This window comes from Geotrypetes seraphini, chromosome 7, assembly GCF_902459505.1.
Source record: "Geotrypetes seraphini chromosome 7, aGeoSer1.1, whole genome shotgun sequence".
NCBI lineage: Eukaryota > Metazoa > Chordata > Amphibia > Gymnophiona > Dermophiidae > Geotrypetes > Geotrypetes seraphini.
In genome coordinates, this window is record NC_047090.1 from 86,000,592 (window position 1) to 86,023,809 (window position 23,218).

General features: G+C 44.1%; 1 protein-coding gene across 1 annotated transcript in view; it reads right to left on the reverse strand.

Moving 5' to 3' along the window:
• BRMS1L (BRMS1 like transcriptional repressor) overlaps positions 1-23,218 on the reverse strand; it is a 100,078-nt gene that overhangs the window by 28,135 nt on the left and 48,725 nt on the right. The window contains exons 6-7 of the mRNA XM_033952816.1: positions 14,661-14,747; positions 308-372 (exon numbers count right to left, since the gene is read on the reverse strand). Coding sequence (XP_033808707.1) covers positions 308-372; positions 14,661-14,747 — 152 coding nt within the window. The remainder of the gene's footprint in view (positions 1-307; positions 373-14,660; positions 14,748-23,218) is intronic.

Below are 23,218 nucleotides of genomic sequence, written 5' to 3' on the forward strand. Positions count from 1 at the left end.
GTTAGAGTCAGACAGACAAATAGAGGCATCAGAGGCAAAAGTTTGATGTTCCAACTTCACAGCCCTGGTAATGAGAAGACAGCTCACTGGTTCATATGCATGAAATCAACATGCGAGATCGTCTGGGCCAGCAGTTAAAGCTGCCATTTGGCCACACATAGTTCATAGGGTAATCTTTTGCTTAGATCTTCTATACCTTGGATGTTTTAAGTAATAGAAGAAACACATCACCATGAGGATACAGCCTAATAGTAATGAATCAATGACTACAAATTCATGAGTACCACTGCTCTTACTTCAATCATACCTTTCTGATTGTAGTCCAGTCTTCAAGTATATCCAGGTCTTGTAACATGTAAACTATATAGGGTCGTTACAGAGTTAAGGAAAACCTAATTTTTACAATGAAACAGATGCATTTTAACTATATTATTTCAAAAGCAAACTTAAAGAGAAAAAAAACTTGAGATCTGAATGGGAAAAAAATAAACTAGTCAGCATTCAGCCCATGGAAGTCAGAATTAGTTCACCTGCCTTAAGCAGACAAGAACTGTTGTCTTTGCTGCTTCCACTTATAAACTGCCCACAAATAAGTTCAATTCAAAACAGGAGGGGAGGAGAAAGTTCCCGACTTTTGAATAATCCTCCATTTAATAGTCTAAATTCTCTCCAATACAATCTTCTATTATTATTATTTTTAATATCAGACCAATGTGCAACTGGGACCTAATTCTCCAAATAGCACAGCAGCTGGCTTCCTTGGTAAGTCCAGGTTACTTTTCAGCTAAAAGATTACATCATAAAACGGAATCTACTACTACCTAAAAAAATGGATTTAGGAACTCACACAGGAAAGAGACATAACTAGTAGATCTAGTATCTAGAATAAGAGATACATTAAGTAGAGGAAGGGAAACATTGTTATTACAATTTGATGTCTTGGCAGCATTTGATAAAGTAGACTATAATGAAAGATTAGGTTCTTACCTTTGCTAATCTTCTTTCATGTAAATCCACGCTATATTCCTGGACTTGTAGGGAGCCTCATTATACAGGGTCTTGAGCCCCTTCCCTCTTATGTCATGACTGCCCCCCAGGAATCCAGTTCATGACAAAGCAGCCAGTAATACCTGTAGAGGAGAAAGGCAAAAGAGGGGTACGGGGATACTCTCCAACCAATAAGTCTAATCTGCTCATGAAACTAAAACAATCATGAACAATTGAAACAGGTCATTAAAACATTAAGAACCTGAACAACAAAAAGCAGTGCTTTAAGTGCTAAACACATTTGGATAGAACTCTCAGAAAGGCTGGTCAATAAATCAGAAATTGGAAAGGAAGACAATAGGCAAATCAGCAATTCACAGGGTGGGTTCCAGGAATAAAGCATGGATTTACAAGAAAGAAGATTAGCAAAGGTAAGAACCTAACCTTTCGTTCTTGTACAATTCTACTCTATTCCAGGACTAGTGGGACTAACAGAGCACTCCCATAGAGTCAGGGTGGGACTGATGAGCCTGCTGCCAAAATAGAGGAGCCAAAAGCAGCATCCTGCTTGGCTTCGAATCGATCCTGTAGAACTTGGTCAAAGTATGCAAAGAGGACCAGGTAGCATCCCTGCAAATCTCCTCCAGAGATATCGCCGATGACTCTGCTCAAGAAGAAGAGACACCTCTGATAGAGTGAGCCCACCCCAAAAGGGGGGTGCTCTTTACTGGCCGCTATATAAGCAGAGGAAATAGCCATTCCTGGCAGGAAAGTGTGGCGGGTGACTTGCACTTCCAAGGAATCTACCTTAGGCAACACAAAGTGCCTGAAATTCCTGAGCCAGCAGGTACAATTTAGACGTGGTCTGCAACATTCTCAGGGGACCCTCCAAAACATCCACTGCCTTAGCGCTGTTGGTGACCATTCTCTGAACACAAGCAGTCTGAGGAGCACCTAATTTTAGAATTCAAGGATTCTGCAATGACCTCCAGCAAAGTCGCTGGCTTGAAAAGGTAGTGCACCCCAAGGTCCTCTCCTTAGTCCAGGAGCCAGACTCTTGACCCAGAGATCCCTGCTGGGATCCGCCATCCTCCAGGCCTGAGCCATCGTTGTGGGAGAGTATGGGCATCGAATCCAACCCCCAATCATTCCACTCTCCCTCTGACTGGACCTCAGGTTCCAGAGACTGCACAGCTCTGGGTGGCTGAACTGCCTGAGAGGGAAGAGAAACCCCCTGAGATACAGAAGCGGAGCCAAATGAACCCTGATAGCCTATATATGCTTCAAACAGTCAAACAAAAGCAAGGGTTAAACCAGGTGGGAGCAGACACGCAGTAACTTTCCCAGGCTTCCCCTATCCCTGTGTGCTCTCCAAAGTTTTTGAATGCCTGTACTTCGCAGGTAAAGAAGGGAACCCTGCTACCCAGAGGCCCTAGAATGGCCATAGGGAGCTAACTGCAAGGAACTCGCTCCCCCCCTCATGTGCCCCCTGTATACAAAACATGGACGCTCCTCATGAGGTCTTCCAGCACAAATCTGGCACAACCCCAAAGCCAAATGCCCTGAGGAGTCCATATAAATTGATTTTGAGCAAAGGTTAGGGTTTTTTTGAGGCAAACAGATGCTTTTAAAATCAGGGACAAAAATCCAAGATAGCCATCGCAGCTGCACAAGGGTGCCAAAAATTGGCCTATGGGAGCTACCTAAAAACCCAAAAATCACAGGGAAGGGTTTTTTTGGAGATGGGGAACCTAGAAACTTGCCCCAGAAACCCTCAAAAGGAGAAATTAGATTCTTAACTGCTAATTTTCTTTCTGTTAGCTTATAGACCGGTATAGTTCCTTACGGATGCGTTATATACCTCACTGCTACTAGCAGGAGGAGACTGAAATCAAACTTGTATATCAGTATAGCATCCCCTATGCTAGTCCAGCCAAGAGAACCTAGGAAAAATTCTTAACAGAAAACAGTATAACACTCCGAACAGGAGTGAAGAAAACAAAAAATACTTATAAACCACTGTTGGTTTCTATGGGGGGGCAAACGACCCCGCATGCAATTTCTTAGGATGTGTTTGCCCAGGGACAGGGGGGGATATGGATTGTTAAATGTACGATGGTATGCTATGGCATGTCAGATGAGACACATTAATGACTGGTTTAGGGGGACATCTGATTTTTCTGCCACACCACTGGAGTTGTCTTTGTTGGCTCCGTACCATGTAAGTTACTTTTTGCATGTGGCGGACCCGAGGATACGTCCTTTGGTGTCATACTATCCGATATTTACGCCGGCACGGCGAACCTGGAAATGGGTGTGTAAAACTGCTAAGTTGTCTTCTGGGGTCTCCTTGTACTTACCCATTCAGGGCAATGGAGCCTTTCAGCCTGGATTACAAAATACCTCCTTTCAGAGGTGGAGTATGCAGGGACTTCAATATCTTTTCCACCTGTTTTTGGAAGAGGGGAGAATAGCACCTTTTGCGGAATTACGTCGGACTTTTGATTTACAGCCCACTGACTTGTTTGCTTATTACCAGATCCGGCATTATGTACAGTCTCTACCAGAGGCCCACCTTACTGAGGATAATAGAGAGGCCCTTTCGGAACTCTACAGCCTTTCGGCGCAACAAAGGATTCCTCTTCGTTTTCACGTTGTGGGGGTACGGGATTGCCAACCTGGCCCTAACTTGGATATTTTAGCGACAACATGGGCAGAGGACTTGCAATGTACACTCACAGCCCACCAGTTACAACAGGTCTTGAAACATATTCAAAAGGTATCTCCTAATATCACCCACTGGGAACTGCAACTGAAAATTGTTTTGAGACTCTATATTCCGCCAGAACGTGCAGCCCGGATGGGGATCACACCGTCTCACTCATGCCCGAAATGTGACCATGCTCATGCCTCTTTGGGACATATGCTTTGGGCCTGCCCTAAAATTTTACAGTTTTGGAGGCACCTGGGACAATATATAACGCTGCTTTGGGGGAGGCGTTGGCTACCGCAACCGAGAGCATTATTTGGGTATTACAATATAGCCACACCTAAACCCAAGGGTATGACGGCTTTCATTACCAGAGCACTCTTGATGGGGAAGAAAGCCATTCTCACCAACTGGCTGTCTAGCAATCCTCTGACTTATGCCCAATGGAGATCCTTGATGATAATCCACGCAACGCTAGAGCGGAGAATAGTAGGAGACTTGGATCGTGGTCCGGGTCGTAAATTTCGTCAGACCTGGGAATGTTTCTGGCAGGATCTCACCCCACATGCACGTAGTAGACTTTTGAATATTTAAGTCGGACTCGGACTCTCAGGTTTTTGATCCGGCACTGGACTCCGGGGATGGGGAGGGATGGGAGGGGGGGGGATAGTTGCATCATTGTTTACTGAACTATACTGCTGATTGTGTTGAGTGTTTACTGTTGAAACAATAAAAAACATTTGAACATAAACCACTGTTGGACCATGTGTAGAACATAAACCTGGTATAGAAAATATCCCCACAGCTTACCAGCTAAGCCAGCTGAGCCATAGCCACTGTTCTTACTTCTCCCCGGCCCTAGAAAAATACTAGAACCCACAGAAAAATTCAAAATCTGCTTGCGAGCAAAAACCCGCAATCACTGCACAAAGACAGATAGGGTGGGGAACTATACTGGTCTACAAGCTAACAGAAAGAAAATTAGCATGTAAGAACCTAATTTCTCCTTTTGTATTGCTTGATAGATCGGTATAGTTCCTTACGGATGGGACGTACCAAAGCAGTACCCATCAAGGGTGGGACCCCCAAAGGGCTGACAACAGAACAAGTTCACCGAATACCGCATAGCAACACGCTTGAACATCTATACAATAGTGTCTGACAAAGGAATGCAGAGAAGACCAGACTGCAGCCTTGCAAATATCCACTGGAGGCACAAGAGAAGATTCAGCCCAAGAAGCTGCCTAACCCATAGTGGAATAAGCCTTGAGAAATTCTGGAACAGGCTTCTTCAGAAGATAAGAGGAAGCAATAGTCTCCTTAAGCCAGCGCACAATAGTAGCCTTAGAAACGCCATTCCTCTGACGAGGCCCCTCTATAAGGACAAAGAGATAATCTGATTTCCTGATCTCTTGGGTCCTCTGCACATAAGAGCGAAGGACCCGACTGACATCCAACTTGCACAGCTGTTGTTGCTCACAAGAACCCTCCCAAATACCCAACTCTGGGAGGACTACAGATTGATTGATATGAAAAGGAGAAACTACTTTTGGCAGAAAAGAAGGAACAGGCCTCAAGACAACCTGCTCCCTGGAAAACTCAAAGAAGGGGGCTCTACAAGAGAAAGCCTGCAGCTCAGAAACACATCTAGCTGAAGTAATAGCCACCAAGAAGACCGCTTTAAGAGTAAGGTCCTTCAAAGAACAGTCGCCCAACAGTTCAAAAGGAGGGCACACTAGAACTGACAGAACCAGACTGAGATCCCAAGATGGAACAGAAGGCCGCTCGGGAGGCCTGATCAACTTGGCCACCCACAAGAAGCGAATCACATCAGGAATGGCAGTCAAATGCTGACCTTTCACTAACCCCAGAAAGACTTACAAGGCCGCAACCCAGAGAGAAGACCAAGCCAGTACCCTATCCAGGCCATCCTGCAAAAACTCTAAGATGTTAGGCAGGGAAGCGTGAAGAGAGACCACCCCACGCGCAGCACACCACTCCTCAAATAGACGCCAAACCCTCACATAAGCCCGAGAGGTGAAAAGCCTCCGGGACCCCAAGAGAGTTGAGATCACCTTATCTGAATACTCTTTCTTACCTAGGTAACCCCTTTCAAGAGCCAAGCCATAAAACAAAAGGGACCCAGATCGAACATTGGCATGGGACCCTGAGTTAGAAGGTCATCCAAGACAGGGGAGGAAGAGGATCCGCCACCAGAAGCCTCACCAGATTCGCATACCATGGCTGTCAAGGCCAATCCGGAGCCACCAGAACCACGAGACCCGGATGGCAAATTATGCGGAGAAGAACTCTGCCCACTAATAGCCATGGAGAGAACACATACAACAGCCCCTTCATTGGCCATGGTCAAACCAGAGCATCCAGGCCTCCGTGCACGGGGGCTCCGACACAAGGTCCTCAAAGTGCAAAACCAAAGAGACCTGCATAATTAACTCCTGAAGCTCTTCCTGCTGAAAATGCGCATCACAGACGCATCGCCACCAGCTGGGGGGTGCTGGAACCCCTCGCTGGCGAAATCCGACCCTCCAAGAGGATCCTGGAATCCTTCCCAAGGGTCCAGGTCCTCCTCAATCACATCCTGCTCCTGTGGGAAAAAATCCTCATCCCAAGAGACCCTAGGGCATTGGGACAAGAGAGGAGTAGAGGAGGGCAAAACCGCCACTGTGTGGGTCCGCACCAGGGAAGACTGAGGGAAACACCCTCCTCCCCCCTCCCCCGAGACCCCCAGAGTGGACAGGGAACCTCCTGCTGCCAGCACATAAACTTTACAAAGTGCCATTAAAAAGTCAGGGGGAAAAACCCCTGGAGGCCCCAAGGGACTCCCTGCCACAACAGGGGACCCTGCCATACGTTGCCCCTGTATTTCCAGAACAGGGGGTAGGCCACCTGAGGTTACTGGGATGAAGGAGGAGGTTCCCGCCAAAAACGGAGCTACTGCGGCCCGCTGCGCCTGAAAAGCGTGGGACTTTCCCGACACTGAGGTCTAGGAACCGACCAACGTGAAAAGGGAATCCCCAGCCGGTCTGGCGGCAAGGGAATCCTTTTTTCCCTGACCATCAGCGGCTGGGGAACCCTCTGCGTGGGTGACGGGGGAAGCCCGGGCTTCCCCACGATCCGAATACGACTCGCGAGGTACCTTCAGCGGGTGCCCTGGCTGCCGGCATCCGTTGCCGACAAGGCCTCCCCACCGCTCCGGCCTGCACAATGCTTGCACAGGCCGGCCGCGAGTACCTCGCGCCTGGAGCACTTTTTCCCTTTAAAAGTGCTCATTGTGCCGGAAAAGTGCCCTAGCTGCAAGAAAAGTACCAGTTAGTTGAGAAAAACATAGAAAAAGGCAGTTATAAAGGGAAATTAGCCCTTTAGACCAGCACACCTTAGGATTTTTGGTGGGTTTTTTTTTTTACAGAACAGACTCCACGGCTCTCAAGCTGGAAGGCTGACCAACCAGGGGGCCAGGCCGCTGGCTGAGGTCCCTAGAAAAATATGGGGATGTGGAGGAAAGTGGGGGGAGGGACCCAGCATGAGACCCACCGGGTTTAACACCCTCGAGGTGGGACAGATCCCCAAACAGGACCCGCCCAAGCTCATTCCAGCAAAAAAGGGGAACCAGAAGTCCAAACACAAAAATCCAACAGGGCTAAGAGGGGAGCTGAAATTAGCCTACTACTCTACTACCGGAGACTGAGGAAGACTGGATTAGCATAGGGAATGCTGTACTGATATACAAGTTTGATCTCAATCTACACCTGCTGGTAGCAGTGAGGTATATAACCCATTCATAAGGAACTATACCGGTCTATCAAGAGATACAGAAATGAGATTTAGAGATGAACACCCATACCCTGACATGCTCATAGACATGCTCATAGACATAGATTCTGTAAAGGACGTCTAACTTTAGGCATCCAAATAAAGTGGATAATAAGTCCAATTAATGACTTTAACAAACATCAATTGGAACTTAGATGTCCAAACACTGGACACAATTCTCAATATAGACATCCACAATTTCTAGGATGCCTATCGGTAAAAGTCCATTTACAGAATCGCATGCCACTGAGCATGCTAACGTGGCTACCTAACCCCTAAAAGGTAGGCATTGCAAAACCAGGTCAACTTTTGAATGTGAGCTGGGAGTTAGTTGGGGGCGAGTTAGGTGGCCATGACTTAGGTGTCAGTTGGGCGTCCACATATAGGTGAATGGTGCTTTATTTTGGGGGCTAAAGAGGACTCCAGGTTGATATTAAGGTCAAAATATGTTTAATAATGCATTACTCAAGCAAAGCACATGAAAAAAATATATATATTGTATACTAAACCTCATTTCCAAAAGGTTAAGAAAAAGAGATACACTGCTCACAATGGCTATGCTTCAGAGCAAGTGGATGTTTTTCTGCATGCACAATCTTGACATCGCTGTGATGTCATCAAGATGTACCTAGATGGCAGAGTGTCACAAAAAGAAGGAACCCATATCTAATAGGAAGCATCTGTGGCTGTGGTTAAAGGCACTGATTCCATATTCCACAACTCATGGGTTAAAATCCACATAAGCCCCCCCCCCCCAGTACCTTAATAGCTTCTTTTTACATTATATTACATTACATTGATGTCTTCTATCCCGCCAATACCTTTCAGTTCTAAGTGGTTTACCAACAAGAAATTAGCCTGGGCATTCCCAGGGAGATTACAAGGTTGATAGTTATAGTACGCATCAGGAGCTGGGAATGGTCAATATAGTTTGGTTAAATCATTTGACAAATTTCTTGAATACTATGGTTTTTAGTTCTTTCCTGAATGTTTTGTAGTTGGTCGTGGTCAGCAGATTTGAGAGGTGGTGGTCTATTTTTGCTGCTCTGGTGGCTAATAGATCGTCATATTTTTTTGCTTTGCATGCCTTTGATTAGGGGGATAAAGTGTACTTGAGTTCTCCTTGGTCTGGATGTGATTTTCCTGATTAGGCGGTTGTTCAGATAGCTTGGTCCATTTCCATTTAGGGCTTTGAATAGCGTGCAGTAGAATTTGTGTTGTATACGCACTTATACCGGGAGCCACTGGAAAGCTGAGTCATATTTTTTCAGCGAGTATATTAGTCTTAGGGCTGTATTTTGGACTGTTTGTAATTGTTTTAGCAAGTTGGAGGGGCATGACAGGTAAAGTATGTTACAGGAGTCCTAGGATTTGCACTTGTACTATGAGTTTGAATTGTTTGTTGTTGAAGTATTTTCGGACTTGTCTATAGTTGCGCATGGTTGCGAATGCCTTCTGAACCATTTTGCTGATTTGAAGTTGCATGATGCAGCCTTTGCCTATCATTATTCCCAGCAGTTTTAGGTTGGGTTGTAAGGGATATATGATGGAGTTTATTTCTAGGTTTGTTATGGTTGGGGTTTTGTTTCTTTCTAGAAATAAGAATTTGTTTTTGTCTTTAGTTTTAATTTGTGGTCTCTCATCCATTTTGACACTGTTTCTAGTGCAATGTGTAGTTTGTTTGTTGTGTTGGGGGTGGTTTGGTCGAAAGGCAGGAGGATGGGGATATCGTCTGCATAGCTGTATGACGTTATGCCTTGTTTGTCTAAGCATGTGCCAAGTGTGGCTATGTAAAGGTTGAAGAATGTTGGCAATAGTGGGGAGCCTTGGGGGGACTCCACAAGGATTATTCCAGGATTCTGATTGTTCATTGTTTGCTTTTACTCTGTATCTTCTTGAGCGGAGGAATCCTTCAAACCAATTGTAGACTTTGCCTGTGATTCCTATTGCCTCCAGTGTTTGTAGTAGGATGTCGTGATCTACTAGGTGAAATGTCGCTGTGAGATCGAGTTGAATGAGTAGCACTTTTTTTGCCTTTGCTTAGGTGTTGTTTGGCTGTGTCTAGGAGAGAGACTAGTAGTGTTTCTGTACTGTAGTAGCCTCTGAAGCCTGATTGTGAGGGGTGAAGTATGTTGTGGGTTTCTAAGTATTTGGTGAGAAGTTCTGCTACGAGGCCTTCCATTAGTTTGATGTATAGCGGTATTGAGGCTATAGGTCTGTAATTGGATGGCTGATCTGTTGCTCCCTTTGGGTCTTTCAGAATAGGGGGTTATGATAATTTTGGTGACTTCTTGTGGAAATTGGCCCTCTGTGAGCATGTAACTATTTCACCGCATGACGTGGGTGCGGAATCTACTGCTGGCGTCTTTTAACAGGTAAGGGGGACAGTGGTTGAGGTCGCAAGCTGTATGATTGTAGAGTTTGTCTAGGTCGTGCCATTGTGCGTCTGGGAAATCTCACCAGTTTCTTTCTGCTGCTTAGGCCTCGCTTTTTTTAGGTGGTATCGAGATTTTGTCGAGGTGGTTTGGGGTCCCGGTGAAGGTGTTTCTGGCTTTTGATATTTTGCTTCTGAAGAATTCAGCCTCATTTTAGTCTCATAAGAGAGTATGGATTGAAGACTTTGCCATTTACATTAGCACTCTGCCCTTTCCAGGGTCCAGATGGAAACTTATTTTTACCCTGAGAGGCCTATGATCTCCTAAGGTATCATCTCACATGGCAGGAACTCCCACCTAAAAGGAAGCGCCTGAAGCTCAGTGGTTAAAGGTACTGCTTCCATGTTCCACAGGTGACGGGTTCAAATCCACAACCCCCTCCCCCCAGCACCTTAACAGCTTCTTTTTGGTCTCATAAAAGAGTATGGGTTGTGAACTTTGCCATTTACATTTGCACTCTTGTCATTTCCAAAGGGAAACTTACTTTTTTCCCTGAGTTGGCTATGATCTCCTAAAGTACCGTGTTTCCCTGAAAATAAGCCCTACCCCGAAAATAAGCCCTAGTTGCCAGTAGCAGCGTTTCCCGCTGCGCCCCCCCTCTTACCCATCCCCTTGTGCCTTCCCTCCCTCCCTCCCATCCTATGTGCAGTAGAACTCTTGCACAGCTTCAATCCCTCCCTTCCTCCCATCCCCCCATGCAGTTGAACTCCCGCTGACACTTCCATCTCTCCCTCCCATTAGAACGCGGCAAAAATCTAATCAGGATGCTTTGCGGCCTTCTCACTGGCATTCCGTGTGCCACACTGCTGATGACATCATCAGTGATGCAGCAGAGGAACACCCAGGAGGGAGAAGGCCCCGAAGCAGCTTGATTAGATTTTTGCCGATGCTGCCGTTTACAAGGTATATCAGTCCCACGATTGACAGCGTTCTAATGGGAGGGCAAGATGGAAGTGTCTGTGGGGGGGTTCAGCTGCACAAGGGGGGGATATAAAGATGCTGCACATGGAGGGGATGGGAGGAAGGGAGGGATTGAAGCTGTGCAAGGGTTCTGCTGCACATGGGATGGGAGGGAGGTAAGGCAGAAGGGGATGGGTAAGAGGGGAGGAAAGATGCTGAACGTGTGGGGGAGAGAAAGGAAAGAGGAAGAATTGGGGTAGAGGAGAGGAAGGGAGAGATGATAATTGTACATGAAAAAAAGAAGACCTACCCCCAAAATAAGACCTAGTGCGTTTTTTGGGCCCAAAATTAATATAAGACAGTGTCTTATTTTCAGAGAAACACAGTATCATCTCACATTGCAGGAAACCCTGATTAAAAGAAATCTGTGGCTCAGTAGTTAAAGGAAGCAGGCAAAACAGAAGAGCCCCTCATCTTGGGATATAGGCAAAACCAACAAAGAAAGACAAGGGGGATGTCTTATGGATCTTTATTCAAAACAGTAAATTCCTTATTCAAAACAATAAGTCCCAACAAGGATCCTAGTTTCGTTGTTTAGAAAACACCTTCTTCAAGGGACACTCCTATATGTAAAAGGCTCTACAGGTTGTTTTCTTTTATTCATTTCTTTTAATTATTTATTCTGGCATTGCACCTTTTTTGCGTCATGTTTTTCATTCATGCATTCATTTTGGGTTTATGCTCTTGTTTATGCATTTGGGTACATATGGTATAAATTTCTAATGACTATACCTTAAACAAGAAGTAACAGAACTACTACAGACACAGAAAGAAACATCACAAATGAAGGGACAACTTCTCTTTGAGGAAAAACTAAAGCAGCTAGGGCTCTTCAGCCTGGAGAAGAGACAGTTCGGGGAGATATGATAGGAGGTCTATAAAATACTGAGTGGAGTGGAACAGGTGGATCGTTTGGTTTACTCTTTCCAAAAATATTAGGACTAGGGAGCATGCAATGAAGCTACTAAGTAGTAGATTTAAAACAAACCAAATAAAATGTTTCTTCACTCAACGTGTAATTAAATTCTGGAATCCATTGCCAGAGAATGTGGTGAAAGCAGCTAGTTTAGCAGGGTTTAAAAAAGGTTTGGATAACTTCTTAAAAGAAAAGTCAATAAGCCATTATTAAGATGAACTTGGGGAAATTCACTGTTTATTCCTAGGATAAGCAGCATAAAATTTGTTTTACTCTTTGGGATCTTGCCAGGTACTTGTGACCTGAATTGGCCACTGTTGGAAACAGAATACTGGACTTGCAATCCTATCTGAATGAGTTATTTATTAAAAAATACTCATTCCTTAACGCTCCACCATAGGCTCAAAAAACCTCCATCCATCCTGAAAAAAGGTATATCTCCTTATGTTTCTATGCATTAAATCGTTTTCTATTTCTTAGGCACAGAAAAAAAATCACTTAGCTTATGAAGAATATGATCCCACCAATAAAGACCCACCGTTTCGAGGTATGTTAACTACTGCTTCAGGGATATCGGGATCGTCAAGATATCCTTAACTACATGACAGCGACAGCCCTGAAGCAGCGATTTAACATACCGCAAAACGGTGGGCCTTCGTTGATGGGATCATTTTCTTCATAAGCTAAGTAATTTTTTCTGTGCCTAAGAAATATAAAATAGAAAACGATTTAATGCATAGAATCATAAGGAGACGTACCTTTTTTCAGGATAGATGGATGGAGGTTTTTTGAGCCTATGATGGAGCATTAAGGAATGAGTATTTTGAATAAGTAACTCATTCAGGTAGGGTTCCAATAGTGGCCCAAAGTTTTCTCTGAGTCTTTTTCCTCCATTACCTAATCAGTGGTTGTTGTTGATACTTGAGGTTGTTTTTGCCTCAATAAATATCTAGGGCAGGGGTGCCCAATACGTCGATCGTGATCGACCAGTAGCTCAGGAAGGCAACGTGAGTCAATCGCTAGACTCGTGTTGCCGTCCTGATCTACCGGGCCGATCAGCCTTCTTCTGTATTCTCCCTAGGGCCCAGCTGTCATCTGCTGCTGCCGCCGCTGCTGAAAATTTAAAAAAAACGGCTTGGAGATTTCAGCCCGTAGCGAACTTATGCTCCGGGCTCTAACGTGTGCGTGCCGGCTTCTCTTCTCTTCCCTCCGAAACCGGAAGTTATGTCCGGGGGGGGGGGAGAGAAGGGAAGCCGGCACGTACATGTTGAGAGCCCTGAAGCAAGCATTCGCTACGGGCTAAGGCGGGAGACAGGTTAATGAAGCATTTCCTCTTCTTGCTGCCGGGTCCTGCCTACTTTCTGTTTCCGCGAAGGCAGGACCCGGCAGCATTTCCCCCAATAGGTCGATCGCGATGCTGGTCGGCTGAAGCAGGGAGAGCTTGGGGCGGCGGCGGCTTTCGGGCCTGTTATTGGTGGCGGTTTGGGTCTTGGTCCCCGATGGCAGTTTGGGTCCTGGTCCCCGATGGAGTGGCAGTGGCTTGGGGGAGGGCAGGGAGAAAGAAAGAAAAAGGGCAGGCAGGGAGACAGAAGGAAAGAAGAGAAACAGAAAAAAAAGAAAGGGAGGCAGAGAGAAAGAAAGGGCAAGGAGAGAGGAAGGGAAAGTTGGGGGAGGAAATGAGGTCTGGAGGAGAGGAAGCATACAGGCTAAAAGAAGGGAAGAAAGATTGGCTGCACAGTCAGAAGAAGAAAGTGCAACCAGAGACTCATGAAATCACCAGACAAGGTAGGAAAAATGATTTTATTTTAAATTTAGTGATCAAAATGTGTCTGAATTTATATCTGCTGTCTATATTTTACACTAAGGTCCCCTTTTACTAAACCGCAATAGAGTTTTTTAGTGCAGGGAGCCTATGAGCGTCGAGAGCAGCACTGGGCATTCAGCGCAGCTCCCTGCGCTAAAAATTGCTATCATGGTTTAGTAAAAAGGGAGGGGGGTATATTTGTCTATTTTTGTATGGTTGTTACTGAGGTGATAGTGCATAGAGTCATCTGCTTTGACCTCTTTGAAAAACCCTGGAATAGGAATGATAATTAACATTTTCTATGCGTACAGTGTGCTTTGTGTTTTTTTAAAAATTTTATTGTTGGTAGATCATTTTGACTTGGTCATTTTAAAAGTAGCTCGCAAGCCCAAAAAGTGTGGGCACCCCTGATCTAGAGTGTCTAGAGTAGATATATTTGGATTTTTGCGCCTCCAGTCCTTCTTGTTTTAGTCTAAGGAATTAATATACATTAAGTGTCATACAGCCCAAAGGTATAAAATGGGTTGTACAGTGTTTTTCATGCGCTGTTAGTGTGTGCTAAATCTGTTAGTGCATCTTAGTTAAAGGACTCCTTATCTTCATATTGTGTCCTCTCATCTTTGTACCTTTTGAAAAAGCTACCAATTGATTCATATTTACCCATCCCCCTTTCCTCAGCCTCGTCTTCTCCAATCTGAAAAACCCCAACCTCCCTTGCCTTTCCTCACGAGTTTCAATCTATCCCTTTAATAATTTTGGTTGCCCTACTCTGTACCTTTTCTAATTCTATTATATTTTTCTTATGAACTCATTAAGGCATCGTGTATGGTTCCTTCTTGCTTTTCCTGTGACCTTGATTTAATAGCAATAATCCATAAAAGACAAAACTAATTTAAACACAAAGTTTAAATTTCAATTCTTCAACCTACCAATTTTTGAACTGACGCCAACATAGGCGATTATCAGACCTTTGCAAGCTTGTTGCACTGTCCTGTTGTGAGAACAAGTAAAGGATATCTGATACAACAACTGGCTTTTTCTTCTTATCTGGGCTGAAAGGATCTTTTCGCTTTTTTCTTGACTGTAGTTCATCATTCCATAACTCTGAAATACATTCCAACCCAAACAGAACCGTTATTAGAGTAAATCATGTAGTGAGCCAACAAATCCAAGACAAATATCTGTACTAGTACAGACATAGCAGGTAGTAGTTTTCAGGTGCACTGGATGTAACACTAACCAGCAAATAGCTCTTTGTTGACTACTTAGTTCATGGCCTTTGTGAGACAGGCCTATAGTCTGGGGCAGGTCTTCCTACTAATTACCATGATTATTTCCCATCTATCCTTACATTCTGGTATGATGGAGGATGGGATCACTTATTTCATGGAATCTGGGAGAGGTTACCTCACCAACGAAGAGACAAAAAAATTACAAGCATTACACCATTATAAGGCTGATGTAGCTATGCTATGGGAGACCTATTTATCATCCACTGAGCATGCTAAATTTTGTAAGCAGTGGGTGGGACATATTATAGAGGCACCTACAATTTGTTTTAAGTCTAGCGTGATTTTATTTCAAAAGAATATAAACCTGCAAAATCATTTTACTATTCAGGGACCAGAGGGTAGGTGTGTGATTGCTAATGCTACCTTGAATAGACAGTTTTTAATTCTATGTAATATCTATGCACCTAATATTTTAGATAACCTAGTTATTAAGCATCTTTAGACTTGCTTATCTTCTTCTGGTGGTAATAACCTAATAGGTGGTAATTTTAAAGGAAGATTAGGGTCTTACTTCAATAATCTTCTTTCCAGTGGAAAGCACGAGTCCTGAACCAGTGGGTTATATATCTTCACAGTTTGTACCAAAGTAGTGGATAAACCCTGAAAGAGAATAACTAACAAGGAGGGACATAGGGAACTCGCTGCTGACTCACTTTTAATCTGCTCTACAACAAAACACAAGTAATTAACAAGTGCTACAAAGCATTAACAAGGAGCGAAAAACCAACCATCTTCCCGAATGCAACCAGCACCAACACTTGTTCTGCTGTGAAACCTCAGAGCAATCCCATGTAGAATAGAAATTCCTGTCTCTTTAAGACAGAAGCCCGCAGCCATTAGCTACCGTAATACAAGCCTCTGAAGAGACCTCCCATTCTGTGACTAAAAGCAGATTATACTGAACACAGCAGGGCAGGGCTTTAGGACTCATGTGCTTTCTATTGGAAAGAAGATTATTGAGGTAAGAACCTATCAGGGCTGCGGAGTCAGAGTCATGGAGTCGGGAGTCCGAAGCAATTTTTTGGTTACTCGAGTCAGAGTCAGTGAAAATGTGCCAGCTCTATCTCTGACTCCTAATAGAGTTAAATTGTATGTCATGCAAATATTATAATACTTAAATTTCTTATTTCACAATTTCAAATTTTGTAATTTAATTAACCCATTTTTTCAGGATATGCTTTACTTTTAGAATATATAATTGATATCAAACTCTTTAATGATTATAAAATGTAATATATTTTATGATATTTATATTAGTGAAAGTGGCACCTAGAGAATGACACAGCAACAAAGTTTGACCCCATTCCCACTTGTTCCTACAAACCCTGTATGATCCCATCCGCACAAGCTTTGAATAGTTATGATTTTACATTGAAATCATTTTATTAAAGTATAAAAAGAAACAATATTCTGTATAACTGTCATTTAATGAATCACAAATACAGAACAAGGATCAACAAAACCCCCATCTCCCCTCCCCCTCATAAAATATCCTCTCTACTATCGAGGCAACTGAACTAGAGAATGATATGGTGACAGAATTCATCACCATTCTCATCCCCGCAGATAACCACGGGAAACCATCCTGTTTCATTCTTTAGTGTCTATCTCAACCTCAATCCTACACCAGCATTCTTCAAAGCAAAGCTTTAGGGGCAGTGATTGTGCCCATTCATACTCTGATTCTTCCCTCTCTCCTTAAAGAATGACAAGGGGATGATTTGCCATGTTTATTCATGAAGGCGGGAATGGTGATGAATTCTGTCACTACGTCATTCTCTAAACTGAACAAGCTGAATTACCACAAAATGCTGCATAGAAAAATCAAGCTAACAGAATACCTTGGTCACATACATAGAACACAAATGCCAAATCCATAATAGCTGACCAAAAATGATAAACATAAATTAAAATAAAATCCCAAGCCACCACACCTTGCATGAAGTACCAGACGGCAATTAAATCTCAAGCTTAAAATAAATATCAATTGTATTTGCATTGAAATAAAAATGGGAAGCTTATGGAAATGGTCACATGTCACATACAGATTCAAATATCAATGCCATCTTTGAACAATTTTATGAAAACTGTACTCGGATCCTGAGGGGGATCATTTAGACATTCCAAAATTATCGTATCTACAAAGAGCCTTCCTGAATGTTGCCCTCTCCCCCCAAGGAGGGAGACCTCTTGCTAGCATTTCGGCAGAATGCACTTCAAAAAGCGCCCAGTCCAAAATGTTATCTGAATTTTGCTGGGGAGGTTACAAACCTAAAAAGTTTCCTTTCAAAGGTTTTTGGGTTCTTAGTGTTGTGCAGGCATAGGATTGCTTTGTCTTAAAAGATACAATCAAGCCTGTTTGTTTCGTTATTTGGGTGATTGGGTATTGGAGAGGCAGGACTATATTCCATGACAGATCGAATTGGCATATATTTCTGTTTAGAATGGATTAGGACTCCTGATGAAGGCTTCAGCCAAAACATGACCTTTGTTGGGTAGTGCTGCCCGATTTCCAATTCGATTCACCGATTCACTTAGGGTGAATCGATTCGAATCGATTTGATTTTTTTAAAAAGTCAGCCTGGCCGATTTGGTGACCAACCCTCCTCCCCGTACCTTCCTAAAGCAGGAGCAGCAGCGCTGCCTCTTGCTGGCCTGATGCTGCCGCTCCTGCTTTAAAGGATGAGGGGTGTGGGTTAGTTGGGAAGAACTACAAAAAATGCTGGTTCTACCTTGTTCCGTGCTTTGGCGCTCTTTCCTGCATCCTCGGCTTCCCCATCGGGCCTTTCTTCTCTTACCATAGCCTGCAGAGAGGATCGCCAGTGCTCTACGTGATCCTTGTAGGCTGCCATAGTCCTCAGAAGCACGTTCCCTCTGATGCGATCTTTCCCCTGACGTCAGAAGAGGGGTGGGACCGCGTCAGACGGAATGTGCTTCTAAGGACTGTGGCAGCCTACAAGGATCGCATAGAGCACAGGCGATCCTCTCTACAGACTACGGTAAGAGTGGGAGGCCCGGGGGAAGTCGGAGGACCTGCAAAGAAGGGGGTTGGGCCAGGCCTTAGGGGGAGGGGGGCCCTGGTCTAGAAGTACACGTAGGGAGGGAAGGGAGAAGGGGTACTGCTGGACAAGGGGAGCAGGGAAGGGGTACTGCAGGACAGGGGGAGGTAAAAGGAAGGAAGAAAAGATGCTGCTGGACCTGGCAGAAAGGGAGGGAAAGGAAAGGTGCTACACACTGGAGGGGAGGGTGAGATGGTGCATGGGGAGAGAGCATGTTGGGTTGGGGGTGGGAAGGAGGGTTGCCACTCAAGGGAAGAGACAAGGACAGAGAGAGAAAGCGTGCAGGAAGCAGAAAGTATTGGACTCATGGAGAGGGCAAGATGAAAGGGGAGGCAGAAAGGAGGGAAGGAGAAATGTTACACTGGGGAAGGAATGAGAGATGCTGGATGAAAGGGTAGTTGAGAAAAGGAGAGATGGTGGATCTGGGGATGGTGAGGACCATCGCTGCAGCTGCGTGGATAGAGATGAAAAAAGGGAAGATGCCAGACCTCTGGGGGAGGGAAGGGAAACAGAAGGGGAGGACAGAGATGGAAGATGGATGGTTAGCACCGACAAAGAAGAAAGAAGGAGACCCTGGCAAGCAAGTTAGCAGAAGATAACCAGAGACTGGGACCAACAAAATTTGAATAATGACCAGGAAACAAAAGGTAAAAAAATAATTTTATTTTCTGTTTTGTGATTACAATACGTCAGATTTGAAATGTGTATTGTGCCAGAGCTGGTGTTAGACTGCAAACATGAGCTAGGATTTAACAGAGAAAGGAAAAGTCTTTTTTGTTTACACCACAGCGCCAGTGTGGGTAGGAGAGGGCAAAGGGGGTGAAGAGGCTATAAAATAAACCCACCAGGATGTTTGAAAAAAACACCTACTTGGGTAGGAAAATCGAAAATTCAATTCAATAGGCTGAATCAAATCAAAAATTTTTTTTCCTGAATTGGGCAGCACTAGTATTGGGTCCTCTTCTTATATGTCTACAATAAAGGATTGCTGACATGGTATTTCACTTTTCTGCCTGGTGTTTCCAAGTTCCAACTTTCTTTTGCTTACTTTTGGTTAACAGTAAAATAACATGTTTTAATGTAGCTCACACTGAGAACTTCCCTTCTGAATGTCTAAAAGTGTCCTATTAAAGTTGGTTAACTTAAGTGATTTAATTGAGAAGGAACAAAAATGTAGTAAATTTCATGAGGAACCTGATTTTCACATAGCTTTTTTTTTTTTTTACTTGTTTTGGTTTCAATACATTTTACAGCTGATACATTCTGCCTTACAAATACCACATACCACAGTTGAACATTTAAGATAAGTGTGCACTTTTAAGAGTATTTTATCAACTAAGAAATGAATAAATATACATAATTGAACTAATAGAAACAGAATGACCAATGAAGAGGCTAGTGAGCCATGAATTGAGATGTCCAGGAGAAAACAGTTGCCGATGAGGTCATGAAAGTTGCTTTGCTTGGAGCCTTAATAAATATAATAAAGTTGGGCTGAAGAAGAATTTTTACAATCATTGCCTCTTCTAAATAACTGGTTTGACTTATTTAATGTGATTTTGCAAATACCACAGCAGGGCTTATTTCATGGTGACATATGAGTGGTCTACTGGTTACATTAACGGAATGGGACCTAGGAGACCTAGATTCAAATCTTACTTTTGCCACCGATATTGGCTATGACTTTGGAAAAGTTGCTGAGAGAGCAATTTTCAAAAGCCATTTATCTGGCTGAAGAGACTGTCTGAAAATTGCTTACTTTTCCCTAGATAAAAAGTATACGAATGAATCAAGAGGTGGAAAGAAAAGGTGGGCTTGGGGAAGCATTAGGTCAATGGAAGCAATAATGTATGTAGTTTTGCATTTTCTAAACTATGCATGTTATTTTCCATGGAAAAAAGACCCACAGAGAAAGTAGACATCTCTTTATAGTCTTTCCTTTTGAAAATGGATACAAACCTCCAGCTTGAGAAATTATTGCTTGAAAAAGTGGGATCTATTGAGGGGTAATAGAAAGGTGGAAGAAGATTTAAGAATATAAATAGAGAATATAAACAGAAGTTGAGATTGGATAGGGGGACTTATTTCTTTGTTGATTATACTTCTATGTAATTAATCATTATGTAAACCTCTCATTAATGTGGACTATTTCTTGCATTTCATTTTGTGTGAAATATGTATAATATAAAATGCAAATTTAAAAAAGAAACTGAATACAAACTGGCAGGGAAAAGTACTTAATTAAAAAATTTCCCCATTTATCTCCGATTACCTGAAGTACTCATGTGGAAGACAATTTTATAGAAGGCTACTTGCTAACTTGTATGGTAAATATGTGCATAAGTTACATCTAATTTATAAAGGGAGCTTACATACTGTACATACCTGCCTTCATAAAATTATTGCTTAGGAAACTTCTGTACAAGTTATACCTCACCTTCTTGTTTTATTTTATGCACTTATGCATAAATTTTATAAAATGCAGATGTAAAAGCAGAACCAATCTCCATAAATATCTCCATTCAGGCAGGAAAAACTCATCATATATATAAATGTTTCTGTATAAACGGCCTGATTTTATAACAAGATACCTATGTATCTATATATACATATACCAAGGGCAATTTTATAAAAGTCCCAATGCACATGTTATATAGTAACAAGTGCATTGGGACTAGAGAATGACACGGGGAAAAAATCTGTCCCCGTCTCTGCACCGTCCCCGGCCCACCATCCTCTGCACTGCCCCGTCACCGCCGTTCCTTTCACCGCCCCGTCACCGTCACCGCCATCCCTTTCACCGCCCCGTCACCGCCACTGCCATCCCATTCACCGCCCCGTCACCGTCCCCATCTAGCACCCATTTTCTTCCCTCCGCTCCCCCATAGTCTGGCATCTGTCTTCTTCCCTTCCAGCGTCTTCTCCCCACTCTGCCTTCCACATTTCCTTTCAGGGTCTGTTCCTCTCTACCCTCTTTCAATGTCTGTTCTATTCCTTTCCACCACCACCCTTCCCTCCCTCCTTTACCATCTGTTCCTTTCTACCACCCTTCTTTCATATCTTCTATCAGTCCCCCCATCATCACTAGCAGTCTCTCTTCTCCCTTACCATGAGCAAATAGAACTTCTGAAAATTGTATTGCTGAGGCATTATTTCTAGTACGCCTTTTTTTCCAGATGGATAATGACATCAATTTTATAATTCTTACTGTCTGCTCTGATTTCATTCATAATTTGGTTTGTGTTTTGTACCTGAGGATTCCATGAGGCATTTAACCTTTTCCTGTCTCTTCTGTGATTTCAAGTTGATTCCTTCAATAATGGAGTCTCAAGGCAGTAGCAGTTTTCTATTTTGGGCTCTTTTGACATTGTTTAAGGGATTTCTTGTACATTTAGTGCTGGTCTTCTTTGATGAGGTCACTTCAGAATCTATTTCCAAGGAAGAGAAACTTTTTCCCTTTCACCCCCTCCTTCCTTGTGTGAGCTGGAACACGCGGTCCCCGCAAGCAAGTAATTTTATATCATTTTCATTCTATTCATTCATAGACATTAAAGTCTAGATAATGCCAGTAACATAACAAAACATGATTTTACAAAAATAATTCCCTGCACAGTCAAGCCTGCAAGGATTACTAGATGTCTTTCAGCAGCTCCCCTCCCTCCCTCCCCCTTACCTTTGTGGCCAAGTCAAAATGATCTACAACAATAAAATTTTAAAAACACAAAGCACGCTGTATGCAGAGAAAATGTTAATTATCATTTATATTCCGCGGGTTTTCAAAGAGGTCAAGGCAGATGACTTTATGCAATGTCACCTCAGTAACAACTATACAAAAATAGACAAATATTCCCCCTCCCTTTTTACTAAACTGCGATAGCGGTTTTTAGCGCAGGGAGCTGCGCTGAATGCCCCACGCTGCTCTCGACGCTCATAGGCTCCCTGCGCTAAAAACCACTATTGCGTTTTAGTAAAAGGGGGCCATAGTGCAAAATATAGACAGCAGATATAAATTCTCAAAACGGACACATTTTGATCACTAAGTTGAAAATAAAATCATTTTTCCTACCTTTTTGTCTGGTGATTTCATGAGTCTCTGGTCCTTCTGCTTTCTTCTCCTGCCCCCCCCCCCTCTTTCTTTCTCTCTCCCCCTGGCTCCCCTCTTTCTTTCTGCCTTTCTTTCTCTCTCCCCCTGACCCCTCTTTATTTCTGCCTTTCTTTCTCTCTCCCCCTGCCCCCCCTCTTTATTTTTTCCTTTCTTTCTGTCTCCCCCTAGCCCCCACAAAGCCATCGTGCCAATTTCTCCACTTCCACGATTCTTTCCCTACCCTCACCCCCAAGCAAGCAGCCGATTTCACCCTGCTCCTTCCTCGATGTCCTGAACTTCATCGGGCAGCAGCAGCATTCACAATTCACTGATGTTGCCCGCTTCAGGCCTTCCTCTCTGTCGGGTCCTGTCTTCATGAAAACAGGAAGTAGGCAGGACCCGGCAGAGAACAAGGCCTGAAGCCGGCAACACCAGCGAATTGTAAACGCTGCTGCTGCCCGAAGAAGGTAATGGAGCACCGAGGCAGACCGCTTCTCCCCCCTCCCAGCCGAATCCCCGCTGACCCTCCTATCTCCCCCCCCCCGTGAACCTTTCCGACCCTCCCAGCGAGAGCAGCAAACCTCCTTCGCTGCTTTCTCCTCCCTCTGCCGCGTCACTGATGACATCATCAGTGATGCGGCAGAGGGAGGAGAAAGTCGACGCTACTGGAGGGAGGTTTGCTGCTTTCGCTGGGAGGGTCGGAAAGGTTCACTTGGGGGGGGAGATAGGAGGGTCAGCGGGGGTTCGGCTGGGAGGGGGGAGAAGCGGTCTGCCTCGGTGCTCCAAGGCCTGGCGCCATTACCTTTTTCGTCCCTCCCGCCCCCCCCTTGGTACGCTACTGCTCTCCAGCTCTCCTTAGTTTGCCGGTTTTCTTTTTCGGCGACCGGCACGCTTTCAAAGAGCCGCACACGCGCGGCAGCTCAAAGTTCAATCTTCTGCTCTGCTGCAACTTCCTGTTTCCGGTTGGGTCAGAGCAGAAGATTGAATACTGAGCAGCCGCGCGTGCGCGGCTCTTTTGAAAGAGTTCCGGTCGCCGAAAAAGAAAGCCGGCAAACTAAGGTGAGGTGGAGAGAGGAAGCTGGTTAAACGATCGAGCCGGCGTGCGGGTGGGCGGATGGGGGTGCGGGGACCGCACGATCC